The sequence below is a fragment of the Phasianus colchicus genome, chromosome Z (genome assembly GCF_987193195.1).
Source record: "Phasianus colchicus chromosome Z, bPhaCol1.hap1.1, whole genome shotgun sequence".
In the NCBI taxonomy this organism is placed as follows: Eukaryota; Metazoa; Chordata; class Aves; order Galliformes; family Phasianidae; genus Phasianus; species Phasianus colchicus.
In genome coordinates this window covers 74,769,998-74,790,073 of record NC_143476.1, presented here as the reverse complement: position 1 = coordinate 74,790,073, position 20,076 = coordinate 74,769,998, and the positions used below count along the sequence as shown (strand labels likewise).

The 20,076-nt window shown below is 43.2% G+C and overlaps 1 protein-coding gene and 1 long non-coding RNA gene across 3 annotated transcripts in view; one reads left to right on the top strand and one right to left on the bottom strand.

Moving 5' to 3' along the window:
* Nucleotides 1-6,316, top strand: part of LOC149913088 (uncharacterized) — a 77,054-nt gene extending 70,738 nt beyond the window's left edge. For both annotated transcript variants that reach the window (XR_016461786.1, XR_016461785.1), the window contains one exon: nt 4,425-6,316. This is a non-coding gene — a long non-coding RNA (uncharacterized LOC149913088). The remainder of the gene's footprint in view (nt 1-4,424) is intronic.
* The window catches only part of ANKRD55 (ankyrin repeat domain 55), a 51,002-nt gene extending 39,526 nt beyond the window's left edge, over nt 1-11,476 (bottom strand). The window contains exons 1-3 of the mRNA XM_031609491.2: nt 11,087-11,476; nt 3,503-3,625; nt 1,707-1,837 (exon numbers count right to left, since the gene is read on the bottom strand). Of these exons, the coding sequence (XP_031465351.2) occupies nt 1,707-1,837; nt 3,503-3,625; nt 11,087-11,126 (294 nt within the window). The 5' untranslated portion in view covers nt 11,127-11,476. The remainder of the gene's footprint in view (nt 1-1,706; nt 1,838-3,502; nt 3,626-11,086) is intronic.
* Nucleotides 11,477-20,076: the final 8,600 nt, after the last annotated feature.

Here is a 20,076-nt window from a genome sequence, read left to right as displayed (position 1 = left end):
AAACAGGAACATGAACACTTAATCTGATTTCTTTTATGGTATTTTAGCAGGGATATCAAATCAATACTAATACGCCTTAGAATGTAGCCTTATAAGCATTGTTGCAGAAGTTTGAATTAGCGACAGTGTTTGACTGAAAACAGCACCAAACCAGATGGGATGAATCAGTTCTTGGACTAAAACCTTGTATTGATCACCTCAAGAAAACAACAAATAAACAATCTGGTTGTGATTGCATAAATCTTTCAGTTCCAGGAAATGTTCCAGGAAAAATGAGTGGGTGTTTATTTTCTTCAAACCTCTGCAAGCAATCAATAAAGACCATTCCCTTCAGTATGATCTATGTTGGATCAGCATTACCAGCATTTATAGAGAAAAAGAATGATGGAGTCGAAACATATCTGTTGTGGTTCTTGATGGAAGTATGACACTACCAAATTCTGCATGGGATTGTGAGCACAGAGCTCTGCTGAATTCGGTTCTCTGGACAGACATCACAGCCAAATGCTCTCAAGACCTCTGATTATATCCATCACAGAAACAGAAATGGAAACTTTGAAGCTTGGGTGGCTTAAATCCTTTCCAGTCATTTCTTTTTCTTCCCAAAGAATATTTTTCCCCTGTGGGAAAAGAGGGAGGAAAAAAGGAGCATGATACTAATTACGGGATTTTTTTTTTAAGTATCTGGCAGAGGAAATGTTTGTGCTGAAGTAAGTGGGACATGCTCCTTGCACTGAATGAAATGGTCTGTTTTGCTACTTTCTACACATATTTTCTGGCTGAACATCTAATAGCTGAGGAGAAGCATTGTTTTCATACTGATTTGCAGGAAGAAACTAGAAGCAAGGGATGTGATTTAATTAAGCTGTCACTATTTCTGCTCAAAAGTACTGGCAGCCTTTGGTCAACCCCTCTGACCAATTTATGTGGTCCCCTCTCCATGCATCCTGAACTCCTTCCAGTGTGGAGCAGAAGAGCAAGAGAAGAGGACAATAATTGCATGCTTCAGATGGGGAGCACCAGAGCAACACATCTCCCTTCCCCAACTTCTTCATGGGATGTCTTCCTCTACTGTTGCTTGCAAGTGGGTTAATTGGGAGATTGGGTCACTTAAGATTGGCACTGACACCTGCAGCACCTCGCATCTGGCCATTCCAGGTCCAGCTCTATAGTGAAGGGAAAAGCAGTGCTCAGGTGTACAGGTTAACATGCCAGCTGGCCACCCAGAGTTGAGACAGAAATGCGCTCCCTGCTGAACAGTAAAAATCTGATACTGAGAGGGAGAGGGGAGAAGTTAATCTGGCTATAAAGACAGGAGGGAACATCAAGCTCTTTTCCAGTGCGCAGGAAACTACTGGCTTTTCTGAAACCACACAGAGGACCCTGGATGTAGTGAGATTCCCACGGCACATGCTGATTTTGGAACCAAAAGATGAAGGACACTCTGAAAGGAGTTCTGATCCTTTTCTGAGAATCTTACAGAGTTCCCAGCTTTGCATTATTGTAAACTTCACATTTTCACTGCTATCTAGAAACAAATCATAGAATCATGGAATCACCAACATGGAAAAGATCTCTAAGATCATCCAGCCCGACCATCCACACATCACCAATATTTCCCACTAAAATTTGTAGTCCTTTTTTTTCTACAAATGGAAATCTTATTTGCTCTATCCATTTCTTCCTCCACCCCCCAGTCCTGATACCAGATAAGTTGCCAGAGATAAACTGGTACGTCCACATGCATCTTGTGTGTTAATATTGGCTCCCATCTTCAGTAAAAGCTTCACTGTATCGACCTGGCGCCCTGACACAGCATGCATCAGAGGTGTGCAACCTGGGGAAGAAAGTCAAATCAAGAACGACAGAATTGCAGGGGTTGGCTATACTTTTACAATTTTTATTTAGTCAAAGCCATAAGATAGAGACATTTCTTTATTTGCTGAGGCTAGCACTGGCAAACTAACAAGCCTTTTCTCTCACGACTGTTCAACAGCTGTACTCAGATTTTTGCAGGCAGGCGGTAACTCGGCAGATCACCACTGATTACAAAAAATAGCATAGCGAAAACACTGCCTCATTAACTCTGCATCTGGAGAGAATATTCATTTTCTACTCTCAGGATTCCTGCATGAACTACTGGCTTCAGACACTGAAAGCTGATATCCGTCAGAGTGAATAGTCACCAGGTCATGCTTGGCTAATTTTTTCAAATCCAGCTTCATCCTGTGTTCCTGTGTTCAAAAAATATATGAAATCAAACCCTGTTTCATGCAAAGATGTATGTGTTTGCGATGATTTTTTAACAACTTATTTTAATGACTGGATTTGCCCTGGGATAATTTTCTCTTGGTGAGAACTCATTTTATATTCAGCAAACCACTTCTGTGCTGGAAAAAGACTGAAATCCACCTTCAGACTTATTATGCAGATTTTTCTTAATGCTTAGTGTTAGGATATTACTTAATTGCTTTCCCTTCCTTCCATTCTTTTAACTGCTGAATAACAGCAAAGACTTTCCTGCAGAATCTGACAGAGCAATTTCAAATTACTAAGCTGGGAATAAACCTGAATGTTAGAAACCATAACATGTAACCAGGCACAAATGAAGAATAATGATCCTTCCTGAATTCACTGAGACTCCTGAGTAAATATACACTGCTCGAGATAAAGTTATGCCATATCTGCAGGATACGGACACATGTTTTGTCTTGCAAGACTGATTTAATTACATTTGCATGTACAAACCAGAAAACAAGATTATTCTGGAGCTGAAATGCTCCCCTTTGCTGATCAGTCTGCCTCCACTCACTGCCCTTCATATTGGCAAGGATTAGAATATACAGGGTTAATCTCAACCCTTTGAAAGAAGTTGCAGTAAAATTTTTTTGAATAAACAAGGACTTCCTTGAGAGAAGCTTCCATAGATCTGTAGCTTTAAATCATATGGGAAATAAATGCATGTAAAAATCAACCCCAGGAGAGTGCTTTGTAGGAACATTACATAGTAAACCAAGCAAAAAGGAAAAGGAGTGCAGTCTCATGGGTTATTTAGACCATCACACGTTGCATGGTTTGCCTATGGGCAAAGAACCACAAAGCAAAATATTGTATTTTTTGGTGTGTGTCTGTGCACATGCTATTGAAGTGCAAATTACTGGAACCCTCTGTTCTAAGGATGTGTGGAATGTATAGCATTTGGCTTTGATAAAAACTCTGTAATGACAGATATTTCTCAGCATCTTCTTAATGCACATAAAATAGCTTCTTGTTAATGTTCTGATTATAACAAAACAGCTTATTTCTATCCGATCGTGCAAACACAGGATAAAATAGTATCTGGATTATACATTTCTAGGGGATGTTCCAAAGAATAACACAAGTTTCTCATATCCTGCTACTAAATATAATTTTCCAAGCACGAGAATCAGGACTTAAAATGGAAAATTTAATGGCAATCCAAAGCAGGGATTCCCCCGAGAAAAAGCTCAGCCTCGTTTACCCTCACTGTCGCAGCACTCCAGGATGGAGGGATCTTCTCGAATGACTGCAGTCAGTGTGTTCACATCACCGTTAGCTGCCGCCTGGTAAACCACAGTCAAGTCAGCCTCTTCTGCTGCATCACCTACAGGGAGGAGTGTGCCCATGAGTAAGCTGGGAGCAAGTACAAATGATTAACAGTGAAAATAACAACACATTTCACTGAAATGGTATGACTGTATAACCTGAGATGGAACAAAGTGTATCCAAAGAGCACTGTGGCTTTTATTAGTCATTTCAAACTTTCTTCATCGTTTGCTTCCTCCAAAAACTGTTGGATGTAAACGTTGAAATGGCATAACAAAACTTCTTTAAAGTTTCCACTTCTCATAAGAAATCAAAAGAACATTAATGGAACATGACTTGAGAAATAGTGAAGTAAGAACTGAACTGGCTCATCTTGTGCTTGACTGCACTTACATGAGAGAGCTTGATATCGAAACACAGGTGTTCTCAGCTCCTGTGCTGTCCTTGCAGCCCTCTAAAGATGGAGGATTTATCCCTCTCTCTGAGGTGTTTGGGGGATGCTCTCTGCATGGGAATGCACCTCCAGCAGCTCTGTTTTGTGTTAACAATGCCTGTGCAAAGGAAAGTTAACTCTTCTTGGAACCCAGGACTAAGGTATATTTCTTCTACGGTAAAGAGTACATTTCTGTTTGCTCTGAAACTTTACTTGCATGGATAGAGGGAAACTAAATAATATAAAACTCTGTTAGAACTCATCTCCATTAACCTTGCATTAATTATTTACACTAACTATAATAGCTAATTCTAGCTATATAATAACTGGCTATGAACTTCGAACATAAAAATGCTCCATTTCAGTTTTGGTTTGAAAAGTTTTCCTGTGTTTCAGAATAATGATGTTGGATTTGATTTCACAGGCTGGCACTGTCAGGCTGAAGAGCATTTCTCAGCCTGTCCCTGGACTTCAGTGAGCCCAAGCTCATCTCTCTGAGTGCTGTGTCCAACCAGGAGAGCCACAGTCCTGCCGCAGAACCAGTCAAGGGCTGGCTAAAGAATGCATTCAAATGAATTTTTCATAGAAAGTATCTCATCAATGAGACTGTCATTAATGTGCTGGAAGGGCACAGTTCTGCACATTTTCTACTAGTGATGGCAGAGCAATACTGCCGGACAGCTGCAGCTGATAAAAAAAGCCCCAAACCCCATATTCTGAATGATATCTCTTAGACAAAGTGCTATAAAACCATCTTACTCCTCAGCTTCTGAGATTTCAGGGCAAACATAAAACAAAAAGCAGAGCTGCTTGAAATTATGAAGGCTGTGCCAAAAGGAAACACATCCTGTTAAAAATGAGGAGTGATGCAAAGCCACATGCAGTCTTCCAATGCCCTCAGTGAATCTGTGCCTACGTGGCATTTTCTCAGTCCTCTACACTTACATAGGACTACAGCTACCTGCATGAGAGAAGAATGAAATGGCAGAAAGGCACAGTTCCATGATGGAATACATATATATATATATATGTGCATGAAAATGTCATTGGTATTTCATGAGATTGTGAACTGATATTAAAAAAAGGGTTTCTATTTTCAGACATAGGTATTGACCATGTGTTAATATGTATTTAAGTGTCTATCCAAATATAATATTCACAAACATGAAGATAGCTGTTGTGAGGTAAATTTTCAAAGAAGGCAAGAGAAGGAAAATCCCTAATCTGACTGTGAGGCATAGAGTGAGAGAGGTCTGGGGAAAGCCTGAATGCTTGATGTAAGCAAAATCAGTTTCAGAGGCACGGGAAACTAAACACATCCCTCACTTAGATGGTTAACTTATGGAGAAATGATGTTCTGGCCTGTTGTAGAGTCTTTCCTAGGCATTCAGCAATCAATGGCATTCAGTGACAATCTGTGACAATCAATGACATAAGTTCTAATTTTTCTTGTTAGAGTAGGTTACTAACTTATGTTTTTATGTCTATTTCTTGCTTTTATTTGGCATTTTATAATTTAGAAGCATTTATTAGAAGTCAAAATAATTAGCTGCCAACTCTTAGTAATACTTTCTTGGTTGTGATTGGGATTCTGTGCTTTTCAACTCTGTGAGTTGTGCAAGTACGACCAATGTGGAGCAGCATGTTGCCTTCATTATCTTGTAGAGATCCCTGAGTTGAAACTGTACCATTCTTATGACTTTCCACCCAGTGAATTTAAAAAACACGTAATTATTTTATATGGCCCTCTCAATGGAAGGGCAAACTTCACAAGCCTGTTTTAGTCCTGGATTCCAAGCAATCTTTCCTCTTGACAGATAATGTTAACACAACAGATTTTTGTTTCCAGAGGAGTGAGTGAGATGACTTGTTGTGGTGGCAGACTCTTTTGATCGTAACTTCCTTCCAGGATGCACTTCCCATGCTCCATATGCCTTTTGGCTTCAGGTGGGCTTTCAGCCTCTTAAATCTAGCAGTCAAACGAGTTGATTTATTTTGTTTAAATCTGATGTTACGATAAAATGCTCTAGTGTGCACTGTTGGTCGGCTACCGTCTCATCTTTAATTTTGAAAAGAGGAGTTTCTGATCCCTGCTGACTCAAAGAGAAGTACATCTGCAGTGAGCTGTACCATTCACCATGGCCACGGGCCAGAGCTACTGAGCAGAACCATTGCCCTGCTGCTGTGCTGCTGTGTTCGCAGAAGTAAAGCTAGTATCTAAATAACACCACAGGGTCAAACAAAGGAAAGACAGGTTAAAGTGACTTTTCCTTATGCTTGTGTTTTCTGGAAATAAGAATCTGTGAGCTGTTCAGAAAAAAAGTAGGTGTTTTAAAGAGAATTTAAAGAGTTGATAAAAAAGTCTCTTTCATAATCAGTGTTAATATTAGCACATTAATATAATTTATATTAATTTTTTTATGTATCTTTTTGAGTGGTAAAAGATCCTTAAAGTTGATTTTAAAATACTTGCCTCCCTATTCATATGCAGAAAGGGAACCTGCTTTAACTCCACACTGGGCTTTGTGTAGTCACCCACAGATGGCCTTCTCTCCCTGTGACAAAATCATCACCCTCTGCTGTAAAACTTGGCTGCCAGGGAAATGCAATCGGCTTTTACCCTGGAAAAGGTTGGTTTGTCAGATCTGGAGCCCTGGATGGGAACGTGGGAAAACTGGAGAGCTGATAATAGATCTGTTTTCAGCAGTGCTCAGATTCCTATTTCCTCTCCACCCCACTAATACAAATTTCCTTTTTCCTCTCCTGACTTGTCTTTCAACTTACACATTTGATACAAGTTTTAATTTCTACTCTGCTGGAGATTCTGCCATTCATAGAACTAGACATTTCTCCCAGGAACTCTGACCCGTGTGCTGCTGAGACAGATCCAAAACAAGAAGTGAGTTGCGCAGTGGGCTAGATGGAAAGCAAGGAACAAGGCAGAGGATAATCACAGGTATTGTTCCTTTTGGCCACCTTTCAGAGTTACCCAGGAGGTGCCATGAGCAGTGGCACAGTGCTTCTGACAGCTGCATCTGATGGCTGATGTATGAGAGAGGTATAGAGAAGCTGGTGTAGAGGAAGAAATCAGGTATAGACTGTGTAACAGAGTGGCCGTCACCTCCATGATTCATGTAAATTTTAAACTTTTTGCTATTTAGAATCATTGAATCATTAAGGCTGGAAAAGATCTCTAGGATTATCAAGTCCAACCATCAATGCATCCCTGTGCCCACTAGCCATGTCTCTCAGTGCCACTTTAATATGTTTCTTGAGTACCTCGTAAGTTCTGTTTTCCTACTGTGAGTCAGCAGCAGAGTAATCCAGTCAGATGAGGAAATTCTTTATCTCCTGAGCCGAACAGTTGCTTACCTGAAGGGCAAACTGGCAGGAAGATGAAGGCATGGAAACAAATCTGAATCTGGGACAGATTCCCTCTGCCCTTTTTGATTCAAGTGCCTTCTCCCCTGTGCCTTTGCTTTCCTCTGAGCAATTGTTCTCCCATGCGGAGAGAGGGTGCAAAGCTGAATGAATGATGGATGACTGAATAAGTCTTCCCTGCTCCTGTCCTTGCAGAACATGAACGTCAGTTCTGCTAGGGAACAGTGACATGAAGCCAAGATGAGGTTTTGCCCTTCTCCATCAGAAGACCTAGCTGTCAGAGCAGTGAGGTGCGTGGACATGCTATTCCCCTGCTGGCAGGGGACACTGGGCCAGCAGAAACTAAAGAGAACTGTGAGGTGCATCTGGCATAAGAATGGGCAGACACTAATTCCAGTTCTGGAGCATGACCAAGGATGGAGATGGAGTCTCTCTAACACAACCGATGTGGCTCTGGTGGGGAAAGGAGGGTAAATGGTTATGTGGTCTTCTGATGCTTCATGTGGCAGGGAGTAGGGAATTCCAAGAGGTCCTGGGTGTCATTCACCAGGCAGCACCAGGCTGCAAGTGACGTAGTCTCCTGTTCCATCCTCCTTCAGTTTACCCCTCCCAGGAGTGAGGGGCTGGGGCCTGTCCTCCATCTGCAAACGTGTTAGCTATCCTTCTTCTGTGTTTTTCTGCCCTGTAAATGCCAAGGAGAACTTCTGCTGTTTTATGTACATGATATTTTGGAAAATATTGTGCCATTCATGAAAGTGATCTTTAGGAAGGCAGGAAGTCCACCTCACAGCCTGTATGTGGAGCAAGGGTAAGAAAAACAGCTGTGAAGCTTTCTTTCATAGCTAAAATTCTCAGAAAGAATCACAGCTAAAAGCCAACCTACTTGAAATGAGCTGCAGTATATTAAAAACATGTCATTTGTCCCAAGTACAATAAAAGCCTTTTGGTCTGAAAGGAGGTACATAAAGAAACATACAGAAATATCACAGGATTCACAGCAATGAAGGTATACTCAATTAACACTCATCTGACTTTCATGTGAGGAGATTATGCTTTACACAATTCGTGATGTTGGCTGAACTGTTATTTTACAAAGTGGCTGTTAGGTCTACGTAAGTGCCTGTTTCCTACTGCATTGGATTTGTAAGATCCAAATAATGTCACTGCATGTTAGCTGACTATACACAGACTTGACAATAATGGATTCAGACCCTGATAAAATTCATGGGCTTTTAGAGCTGAAAGCTGAATGACAGAATAATTTGTGTTCACCAGGAAGAAGAAATATTTATACATACAATTTTCTGCCCTCTTTCAGTAAGTGAACATACTCTATTCCCACCCCGCACCCAGTAGCCAAGTGCTGTGTATGATTTCCCACTGCTTATCAGCATATGCTGACAGTTGTGTGATTTCACCAAGAAGATGCTGCTTACTTTCACCAAAACACAATGAATCCCCAACAGCACCTGAAGTGCGACAATGCAGTCTCACTTTGCTGCAGTTTACCATTACAAACAAAGGTCTGCATCCACTGAACATCCTCTTCTCCCCATTCTCTGATGTTTTAAATAATACAGCCACTCTGGCTGTACTGGGGTAATCTGTGTGAACATTGGTGGACCCCTCCTGGGCTTGGCACATGGGTGGGTGAGTGCAGATGTTGGAAACCATAACTCAGACTATAATAATAAAGATTCATTGACTGTTCTGTGTGTACCTGGCTATGAATGTGACCATCCAGACCTTTTCCTGATTCCTTTGTTTAATTGTTAAATGTCTCAAGCCAGGTACAGCACCTGAATGGCACCAAGCTGTATTGAGAGGAGGGGAAAGGCTTGGCTTCTGGAACTCTCACTCTGCTGCCACTGTTGCTATTCATAAATAAAATAAGCTTCAGATGAGTGATTTCAAAAGAATTGTTGCAGAGACAGTGTGATTTTCTTTCTTTACCTATTGTTGGAGGAATTTTCTGATGGGATTGAGATGGGATTGTAGGGGAAGATATATCAGACTGATGGATGTTGATCAGTGTGTTTAATACATGGTCTGCAATTCTGTCATTCTTAGAAATCGCTCCAAAGAGTAACAATGTTTCTGCTCCTTGCAAAAAACTCTTCATTAAATTGGTAATATGTCAGGGGCACTCAATGCTATTTAGTTAAATCCACCACACGCTTTGAACAGAGCTGTCTTTGCGGGTGGGTTCAGTGTCCCTTACGGCGTGCTGCTCCTGCTCGCCCGTGTTCCACGCAGCCGGCAGGAGGGCGGGCAGCGAGGCAGCTCGGAGAGCCGGCAGTCCCGCGGCCGTGCGGCTGGGGGGCAGCGCCGGAGGGCGCCGTTTGCTGGGAAGATGCTGCACGAGCAGCGGAAGGTGGAGCTGGGAGATGGTGCTGTACGGGAATAGCGATAGGATCAGCTGGGAAAATGTCCCAGCGAGAGGACAGCAGCAGAGCAGGAGTCAGGAAGGAACTGGCAGGTATTGCCCCCCCGCTCTCTCAATTGTATCCAGATAAGGCGGTTTGGAACAGTGGTCTCCTTCACTGCTGTCTGCTCCCGAGCCCTGTCTGCTCCTTCTGCAACCCTGCTTACACTCCATCCTCCTCGCTGGCACCGCGCTCCCTGTCCACCAGCCAGCCCCGCAGCACCAAAAGCACAGGGTGTCCCCGTGCCCTCCCTGTGCTCAGAGCAGCACACAGCGCTGCAGCGGCTGCAGGAGAGCTCCAGAATGGCTGTTGGAGCTGCTGAAGCTCGATCAGCCCCATACCTCTGTACTTCTGGAGGAAACGTTCCGTACGTCATTTGAACATGACCCAGGAGGTCCTGTCCCTGTTTGTGTGGCACACAGCCCCTCAGTACCCTTGGTGTGGGGCCGGCATGGCCACACCGGCTGGGGCACTTTGCGAGCGTGTGCTGGAAACAGCGGCTGCTGCAAACAGATAATTTTGCAAGCTGACTTCAAGAGAAATTTATTGCAACACAGATGAGCAAACAGTGATTGCTTTCTGCTTTGAGAACGTAAGAGGAATACTATTGTATTTTCGATAATGCATTAAACAACACGAAAGAAAAGCTTGTCTAGGCAAATAAATACATGACATTCATTCATTTAACTTAAAAACAGACAGAAAAGAGGCATTAGTATTTCCATAGCAACCTTATCATGTAGAAAATCTTCACTTTGTGGCATTTAAGGATATTGTAAATTCATAATTATGGCAATACTTACCTTTACGGCTAACATTTACTGAAGCAAAGTCAATCACTCATCACCTCCTAGTCCTCTCAGTGTATACAAACCAGCAGATGTAAGAAAATAAACTACTCTTATTGTTTCTCCATTTTAAATTACTTTGTTTGCTAATGTTTCAGTTGCTTCATAAATATGCATGTTCACAAAAGCACAAATATAAAATATAAGCAATAAATCTGTATGTTCGTTTATTGATGTTGATGTCAGAGCATTCAAATACTATAGCTTATCTGCTAAAGTACTTTATTTTTATATATAAATACACCAATAGGCTGAAATATCTGTGTCTGAGATTGACAGAAGAAATTACCTCCTGTGTAAGCAAAACCAATCTCCATGAGACCTGATCTTTTCCAAAAAATCTTACCATTCATTCTGTCAGGGAATCTTAGTACATCTGCATGGGAGGCACGGGAGCTCCGGAGGTTTTGAAATCATAAGAAGTGACTTACCTTTGTGCTGGTCAAATACAGATGAGGAACTGAAATCCATTGTGGTCTATCTCAGTATTTACAACTGGACCGGGCAAACACCATCTCCAGGGTTTTTGAGGAGGAATCCCATATATTACAGTAAACAGTTGTAGCTGTTGCCAACCTTCTTGTCAGAGAATTAAACTTGCTTTATGGCTTCAGGTTGTTGTCAAGGCAAGGACATTATCACCAGCCCGATGGGAAGAGTATATTCTGTTTGCTGTGGACCCTCTTAAAATGACATCCCTGGAAGCTTAGCTTTTACAGAACACCTTCAGCAAGTGAATTTGGCTGTGAGCATCTCCGAGAGATGCTGCAGCTCACCCAGCCTCAGCAGCAGAGTGCTGCCTGTAGACAAACAAGCCTCAGAGCGTGAATGGGATTGTGCTGGCACACAGAGCATGTGCAGAGCTGTGGTGCCGTGTGGGTGCAGCCGTCCTCGCTGAGCCGGCATGTGCTGCGCCCACCTGGCCCTGCTGTGTGGTGCTGTGGTCACCGGTCTGGGGTGCTTATCTGCATCATCATTTCAGAGATTACCTATTTGCTGACTTAACTGTGGTGTGCAGAATGTGAATAAGGTAGCTATTGCTATACGTAATTAATATGTAAGGTATAATGAAAGAATGGTTCTCAAGAACCGTGAGCACATCACTATGGCTGAAGCGGGTAGCGATGCTCCAACAGAGCAGTGCAACAAATGCAGCAGTTCACAGAGGGTGTCCCAAACCCTCTGCATCCACCGAACTGACAGCAGATTCATGTCTAAAAGCTGCCTTTTTGGCTGGGCTTGTACCTCCCTAAGTTGGGAACTCAGATCATGTGCCATATAAAGGAGGTTCCCCTAGTGAACTTCATACTAGGATGTTACCATGGCAGAAATAGTAGTAAGTAGCAATAAATGGGCTGATACTCTGTTTATCTGAAGCAGATATTTGCCCAGAGTAGTGAGTGGGGCTGGCAGCTTGGGGGCATGTATATAATTTTATACTTGTGCAGTGGAATAGACATGCTGCTACTGTAAGAGTAAAGCAAGGCAATGCATAAAAATTAAGGAAGGCAAGGCACTTTTCACCTAAGAGCACAAAGAGGATATACAGTAAAATGATTTCCGTGTTTGGTCAGCCTAACAACCCCCTAGATGTTACATGTTCGTTATATTCTGCTGAACTGACCAACTCTATTGTCTACAGCAGATACCAGAAATATAACTTACATGTAGGCACTGTAGGAGTTATATCTGCAGCTGATTCACATCCCAGGCATGTGAGTCTGAACCTAAATCGAAACTGTTTGGAAAAAGATTATATGCTCCAGGTGGTAATACAACCTTGACAGCTTGAGCCAAGCTGAAATTTTCCAAAATGTGACAGTGAGACAGGCTCTGCCTCTTTTTCTCTACTGCTGTCTTTGTACTTTGGCTCTGCCTTTTTTGAATTGAGGAGGGATCCATCACCTGGTAAGTGCTGGCCATGCACACATCTGGGAATGTGGCACAATGTGGATGGTTGGCATCTACCACAGCTTCACCAGAAAGGTGGCCCAGCTGATGGCCCTGCTGCCCCCTGGCTCATGAGCAACCCCTGTGGGCCAATGCCTTGGTCTGCTCACATAGGTGAAGGGCCTGCAGCTGGAAATGTGGGTGGGCAACTCCAGCTGCAGGTTATCTTTGTGCCCAATGGTTTTCAGAAGGCATCACGACTGGCTCCTGCCGTTCATGTGTGGCAGGGGCCCTCTGTCATCATGGAATCATAGAATGGCTTGGATTGGAAGGGACCTTAAAGGTCATCGAGATCCAGCTTCCCTGCCACAGCAGAGTTCCCAGCATTTAGGTCAGATTGCCCAGGGCACCATCCAGCCTGGTCTTAAACAGCTCCACGGACAGAGCATCCACAGTCTCTCTGGGCAACCCATTCCAGCACCTCACCACTCTGAGTGAAAAACTTCCCCCTGACATCTAATCTAAATGTCTCCTCCTGTAGTTTAAAACCATTCTCTGTTGTCCTATCACTATCTACCCATGTAAAACGTTGATTTATCTCATTTTTATAAACTCCCTTTAAATACTAGAAGGCACAATGAGGTCTCCCTGCAGCTTTCTCTTTTCCAGGCTGAAAAAGTTGAGTTCCTTCTGATTATCTTCATAGGAGAGGTGCTCCAGACCATTGGTCATCTTCGTAGACCTCCTCTGGACCCTCTACTACAACTTCACATCTTTCCTGTACTGGGGGCCTCAGGCTTGGACTCAGTACTCCAGCTGGGCCTCACAAGGGCAGAATAGAGTAGAGGAGGACAATCACCTCCCTCTACCTGCTGGCCACCCCTCTTCTAATGGAACCCAGGATATCACTGGTCTTCTGGGCTGCAAGTGCACACTGCTGTCCATCGAGTGCAAGGCATTTCTGACTTTGGGCAGAAATCTTCTCTACCTATACTGACTCCTAGTTGTATTTTGGATCTACATCCTCAGTGTTATGGATAGTACAGACGCATCTGGAGAAGACTGACAGACAGAAGGACTGGTGTGTGCCCTCTGCAGGGACTGACCCAGGGCTCAACCAAACAGTGACAATCTCTCACAGTGTGTCAGTAGATAAACAGCAACTAGAGCTTGGAGAATGGAACCATGGCTGCATCCTAGACCTTCCCACATGGAATGCAAGACAAAGTGAGTATCTGTCCTGCTCTGTTTCTTTCTTCATAAGCTCAAATAACATCCTCTGCTAAGTCAATGTGAATTTTTGGCTTTGATTATAATGGGATCAGGGTGTATTTCATGGCACAACTGTTTGAGACATCACTAGCATCCCATGAGGGAAACGTAGCAACAAGCCAAACACACCTGAGAGTCTTTTCTGTAGTTATAGAAGAGCTGCAAACCAGTAACTGCTTCTGTATGTACTGATTTCTCAAATGATAATGTGTACTGAACTAAGTCAATTTGTAAATTTTGCTTGCAGTGGTTGTTGTGCATACTTTAGAAAAAGTGGGAAGTCTCCCAGTGAGTTTTTCACCCTTACCATGCTGTAGCTATCACTCTTAAACCTTCAAAGTCTTCCCCGTGACACTTTCAGGTTTAAAACTGCATTGAATGCCTCTGGCATGGAGTAAGGACGATGGTATATGTGACTAAGGGGTGTTGTGTTCATGGTCATATACATACAAAGGGAAATTAATGCTAAAATATTTGCACTACAACTGCTACTGTTTGGTATTCCTATTGGTTGCTGTACAAGACAACATAAAGGAAAATCATAGAATCATAGAATCATAGAATCATAGAATCATAGAATCACAGAATGGCCTGGGTTGAAAAGGACCACAATGATCATCTAGTTTCAACCCCCCTGCTATATGCAGCATTGTCAACCACTAGCCCAGGTTGCCCAGAGCCACATCCAGCCTGGCCTTGAAAGCCTTCAGGGATGGGGCATCCACAACCTCCATGGGCAACCTGTTCCAGTGTGTCACCACCCTCTGTGTGAAAAACTTCTTCCTAAGATCTAACCTAAATCTCCCCTGTCTCAGTCTAAAACCATTCCCCCTTGTCCTATCACTATCCACCCTTGTAAACAGCCATTCCCTCTCCTCTCTGTCCCAGGTCAGATCAAAAGTTTGCTAGTCCAGTGACTGCAGTGGCTAAATAGCACTTGGCTAGCTGTCTGGTGAAACTGCAGGCCAAGCGGTGCAACCAGCGTTCTTCAGAGTGCACTCCAAAGCAGCACTGTAGTTTTGCAGAGTCCCAGTAGATGGTGGGATCTGATCAACACTTGGCTCTTTGAACCAGAGAAACAGCTCTACGCTGAGATACTCGCATTGATTTTTTTTTGTAAAATGCTTTTAAACAGAGAAAGAAAAATTCATTTGCTGGAGACCAGTAATCTCTGACATTATGCAGCGCATTAAGAATTCTTGCAAATGAACCAAGTCTCATTCCAAATATCGAATAACAGTACAAAGCATGACTAATCATCAGTGAATGGTAAGCTCTGAGAGCCTCTTTACAAACCTTTGTGATTGTACATTTTCATTGCTAAGACATGAAAGGCTTAACATGTGTTTAACATCTTCTACTCCATAAAGCTCTATTTTAAACAGGGAAATTAGTCATTTAGGAGTAAAAAGCAAATTATAAATGGTCTGAAAGCAGCACGAACAAATCTGACAGATGTAACTGTTGGGTTGAAATGCAAAGGGAGAAAAACCACGCCTTACAATGCTGTCCCAGCAGAAGCTGGTGGGGCTGCCTCTTCCCCAGCAGATGGGGATGTGCGCACTGGGAATCCCATTCTGACTGCACTAAAAGATGGTGAGGTCAGTTCATCTTTCTGATTGTGTTTGGAGCAGCAGTACCCCATGGATGCTTGATCCTCTTCTCAATGCTGTTCACACCATTCCGCTGTTCTGTATGTTCTTTAAGTTTCGCTGTCAGTTGCAGAAAGCAGGGATTGTGAGCACTGCAGATTGCAGCAGTGGCTGTGTCTGCTCAGTGCATTTGGGCTCCAGGAATCACTCTGTGGCAGTGCAACAGATGCAAGCAGGCCAAACTACACAGAGAACAGGAAACTGCAGTAAGCATTTGGTTCTGAGGGAAGTGGGTTAGTAAGGAAAACATTTTACTCTCTGCTCCTAGGCACTTTAATACTATGTGAAAGGCAAATATAGAATACCGAGTCCAATTAGATCATTTCTTTCTTTTTTGGTCATAAGACTATTGTTCCATGTTAATGCCCTGTTCCTCATTAGTATTTACAATATACCAATATCAGATGACTACGCTTCCTCTCCTTTATGTAGTTAGCCATGAAAGTACACACCTTCTTTCTAATCATGTTCATTTGAATCTTTGCCTTTTAATGCAGAAATCAAAGGACAGTAACAAATTTATATTCCACACAGTGCTCTATCTGGTGATTTCAGTTTCTCGTAACTGTGTGCACTTAGGATGGTGAGTCCTCCAGTGACACAGCTTTCAGCCCCCAGCCAGACATCCCACCGCCTGGACGCTGTGTCATGCTTCAGGAAAGCTGGCTGGGATTGCGGGGGAGTAGTCAAGACATGGCAACAATCAGTGACAAATCAGCTTTATACACAGGAAGAGTACAGAGACTGCTGGAAAAAAGCAGTTGACCAGGAAAATGTGCATTTTAAATGGGCCACACTGCAATGACAGTTACCATGAAAAAGCATCACACTGTAAGCAGAAAAACAATTCCTTCCTCCATTTATATCTTGTTATTGTTCCCATGCTTTTTTTCCCTATTTCTGACTACGGCTCTGATCCTGTACATCTTTTTTGTTGCTGGTCATTTTCCTACTATGCATAAAGTTTGGCATATGCCAGCAAAAGTACAATGCAAAGACAAGTGTTAGAACTTTACTTGTGCAACTTTAGCAATGTCCAGGGTATCTTGCATCAAAATCTGCTCTGGTGACTCTCCTCAGTGTGATTGCAGTGAGGTACGTGAGTGAATGAGCTGATGGTCTCTGTCTATTTGTAGTTTGGGGTAATCAGAGATACATACCCATTGAAATCTTTGATCAGCCATATCTTACATGACGATGCCAGGGTATGTTGAAGCCCAGATGAAAGGAAAAAAAAGTCTGTGGCTTACAAACTGCAAATTGTGTCCACCTTGCATTCTTTGCCCACCTGGGACTCTTGTTGATACCTAGTCCCAGCTTAAAGTCTTCACACAGACTTCTGAGCTGCTAAATGCTTGTGGTTTGGTGTGAGTACACTTACATGGAAAAGGAAATTTAATTCTGTGCCAGTGAAACTCAGACAGGAATGCAACTCAATAACCATGATGCACACATTGTCAGAATGTGAAAGGAAGAAGATGAGTAGGCCACAGCACCAGAAGGAAGTTCAGAAGAAAACCAAGCACATTTGACAGAACATTATTTTTTCTAAGACTTACACTACTGCATGTGCTGAAGGAACATCAAATCCGCAGGGCTGCAGGTTGCAGTAGCATTTGTCTTTGCTCTGATGGAGCCAGAATAAATACTGGACCTACAAAATTTGCACATGGAACCCTGAAACCCATAGCCTATACAGTAGATGCTGTATTTGTTGTGAAATTATGTTGTTATTGGAGGGCCAAGCAAGTGTAGGGCTCACATTATGTTCTGCAGGGCTGAAAAACATCCTGAGACCTGGTGAGGATAGACTTGCTAGTGTCCTGGGCTCTGCTGTGCCAATGTACTCATAACCTGTAAGTGGAACAAATAATGGTAGTAATCATAGAATTGCTCAGGTTGGATAAGACCTTCAAGACCATCAAGTTCAACCGCAACCAAACTATACTACTTTAACAACCCTCCACTAAATCATGTCCCCGAGCACCACATCCAAAGTCATTTGTAGGAAGAATTCATACACAAAAATTCTGTGGCTTAAAGTGCTTGAATGGAGATGTAAGAGAGCTGCTGTAAAATTTGCTCACTTCTTACTGTGATCTCTGTAGTTTCTGTGCAGCAGAAGCCTAGAACCCTATTTTGCTGCTGACAAGTGGCTTTTATATGGAGTAGTTTTTGAAACTCAGAGGACTCTTCCAAGAACACAAAAGCCATTCCAAAGAGATTAAAATGTAGCTTTGAACTATGTGGGTACTTTCACTGGCAACGGAAACTGGAAATTCACTGGGACCACTTGGTGACTGTCCATTTATTTGGCACGAGATGGACAGCAGGAACTTGCTTGATTTATGCTCTGACAGAAGAACTAATCTGGTATGTCCGCTCAGGCTCAGCACTGTGAAAGTGTAACTCATCTTTTAGCTTTTATGTCTGTCCACTATTTCCCTCATAGATACATACTTTGCTTCTATTGTAATGCCTTGTAATGCCTCCTATTTATTTGAATGGAAATAACAACAGCTATAAAGAGTTCAGTAATATTACCTGATAGAAAAAAATTATCAGCTACAAAACAATATTTTTCAACATAATCATCAACATTACCTATGCATTTTTGCCTACATGCCATGCTTGTAAAAATCTGTACGGTCATCTGGAATGTGGCTTGTCTTTAACGTCACTACTATTGAAATGCACCATCCAGAGCCTCACTGTGCTCACATCCACTGTTTGGGCTCCATCACCATTCAGCAAGCATCAGTGAATGTCAGTGGGTGCCATTTTTTCCACATGGAGGAATTCAGTGACACTGATACTATCACTTTTTGGGCAAGCAAAAACACAATGGAATATCGGTGGGAAGGTTCAGCCTCTACTGCCATACCACTGCTTCAGCCACAGGAGTGCGCCCACCACCGTGGCATGATGTAGGTCTTGTCAGGGTGATGCTGAGCTGGCTGAGGGGTGGGGAACATCGGGGAGCAAGGCACGGGTGACACCTCCGGCTTCCGTGGCGCAGTGAGTGACACCCGAAGCCACAGGTCCTGTCAGCACACACTGTGCTGCACTGGGTGCACACACCTTCCTGCCACAGCTGCTGCTCTGCTGGTTATTTTCAGTGAGAGGGAAGTATTTTTCTGCCTGGAGTGACAGTCTTAAATTAAAAATATAAAAATAAAATATTCTGGGTAAGGGTGAAAGTGTAGATCTTTTGGCAACAGACAAACAGGCATCACAGCTTCTTTGGAGATGTGGCTGGTAGGAAAATGTCTTTGCTGCAGGAATCCAAGGAGACCTGCTTTGGCGGCAGGCACCGTCGGAAGCGGCAATGCCGGCCTGGCCTGAGCGAGCCTGCAGCTGCAGCAGCTGCCAGCTGGGGTCAGGGCTGCGCCGTGCCGCCAGCAGGGCTGGGAACGGGCTTCTGGCGGCTTCGCTGTGCGCTCCCTGCAGGCTCCCAGAAAGCTCCAGCAGGCTCTCTGCAGCTTCCCAGCGAGATCTCGAAGGCTCCCAGCGTGCTCACAGCGAGGTCCTTGCGAGGTCCCTTGCAGGCTCCCAGCAAGGTCCCCGCAGGCTGCCGGCGGGCTCCGTGCGGGCTCACAAGCCTCGGGGCTCTTCCCATCCTGAGTGCCTGCCTGGGCGTTACTGAGCAGTATGAGTTTTTTGTCTGCACGAACCCTTTTTCTAGCTGAGATGTGTTCTGGACTGCAGGGAATTATGCAGAGGAAGGCAAATGCTCCCTGTGCCCCACTAGTTCAGCTTTTCCTAACAGAAAAGCTAGACTTGGTTGCTGTGCTAGACCTCTGTCACACGGCCAGTTTTGGGGCAGCACTGTGGCATCCTACAGTAGAAGGGCAATGGCTATAGGGAAGCGCACACACGTGGCAATAGATGTCTTCTCACTAAGTCAGCCACTAAATTTAATGTTGTCATTTTGAAACTGTGTAAATTCTTTCCTAACTGGAGTAAATCTGGCAGACTACAGACGGCTTCAGTCCTAAGCTATAACATCAGGAATGGACAGAGCCACGCTGAAAAAAGAATAACACGTATCTTCATTATTTGAAATTGAGGATCTTATGGGATAGGCTCATGTATTTTTTAGTAGGTGAAGTGGTACACTGTTTGTATTTGTTTATGTTTCAGTTGGCTAAGGAGCAAAGAAAGAACTTTTCATTTTTTTTTCTCTGTTTCAGTGGTTGTTCGTTTTGACTTGTAAGGTTGGTTGTAATTCACAAGTGGTGTGGCAGCTGCAAGAATATGCAACTTGCATCTGCAAAACATGAAAATGTCATGAATCTCAGTAAAGACAGATGAGACATTTGAGTTTGTCTCTATTGTTGCAGTCTTCTAAAATATCAGTTATTTTCTATTTTTCTGACTTCTTCTGATGGAATAAGAAAGTTTATGGAATGTGGAAAAAGGATGTGGCCATTTAGGAAGAATACAGGAACGTTGTCAGGGCCTGTAGGGATATGATGTGGAATATTAAGGCCCTTGGAATTAAATCTGGCAAGGGAGGTCAAGGACAACAAGAAGGGCTTATTTTAAAGTATATCAATAACAAAAAGAAGACAAGGGAATGAAGTGGGTAAAGAAGAATTAAGTAG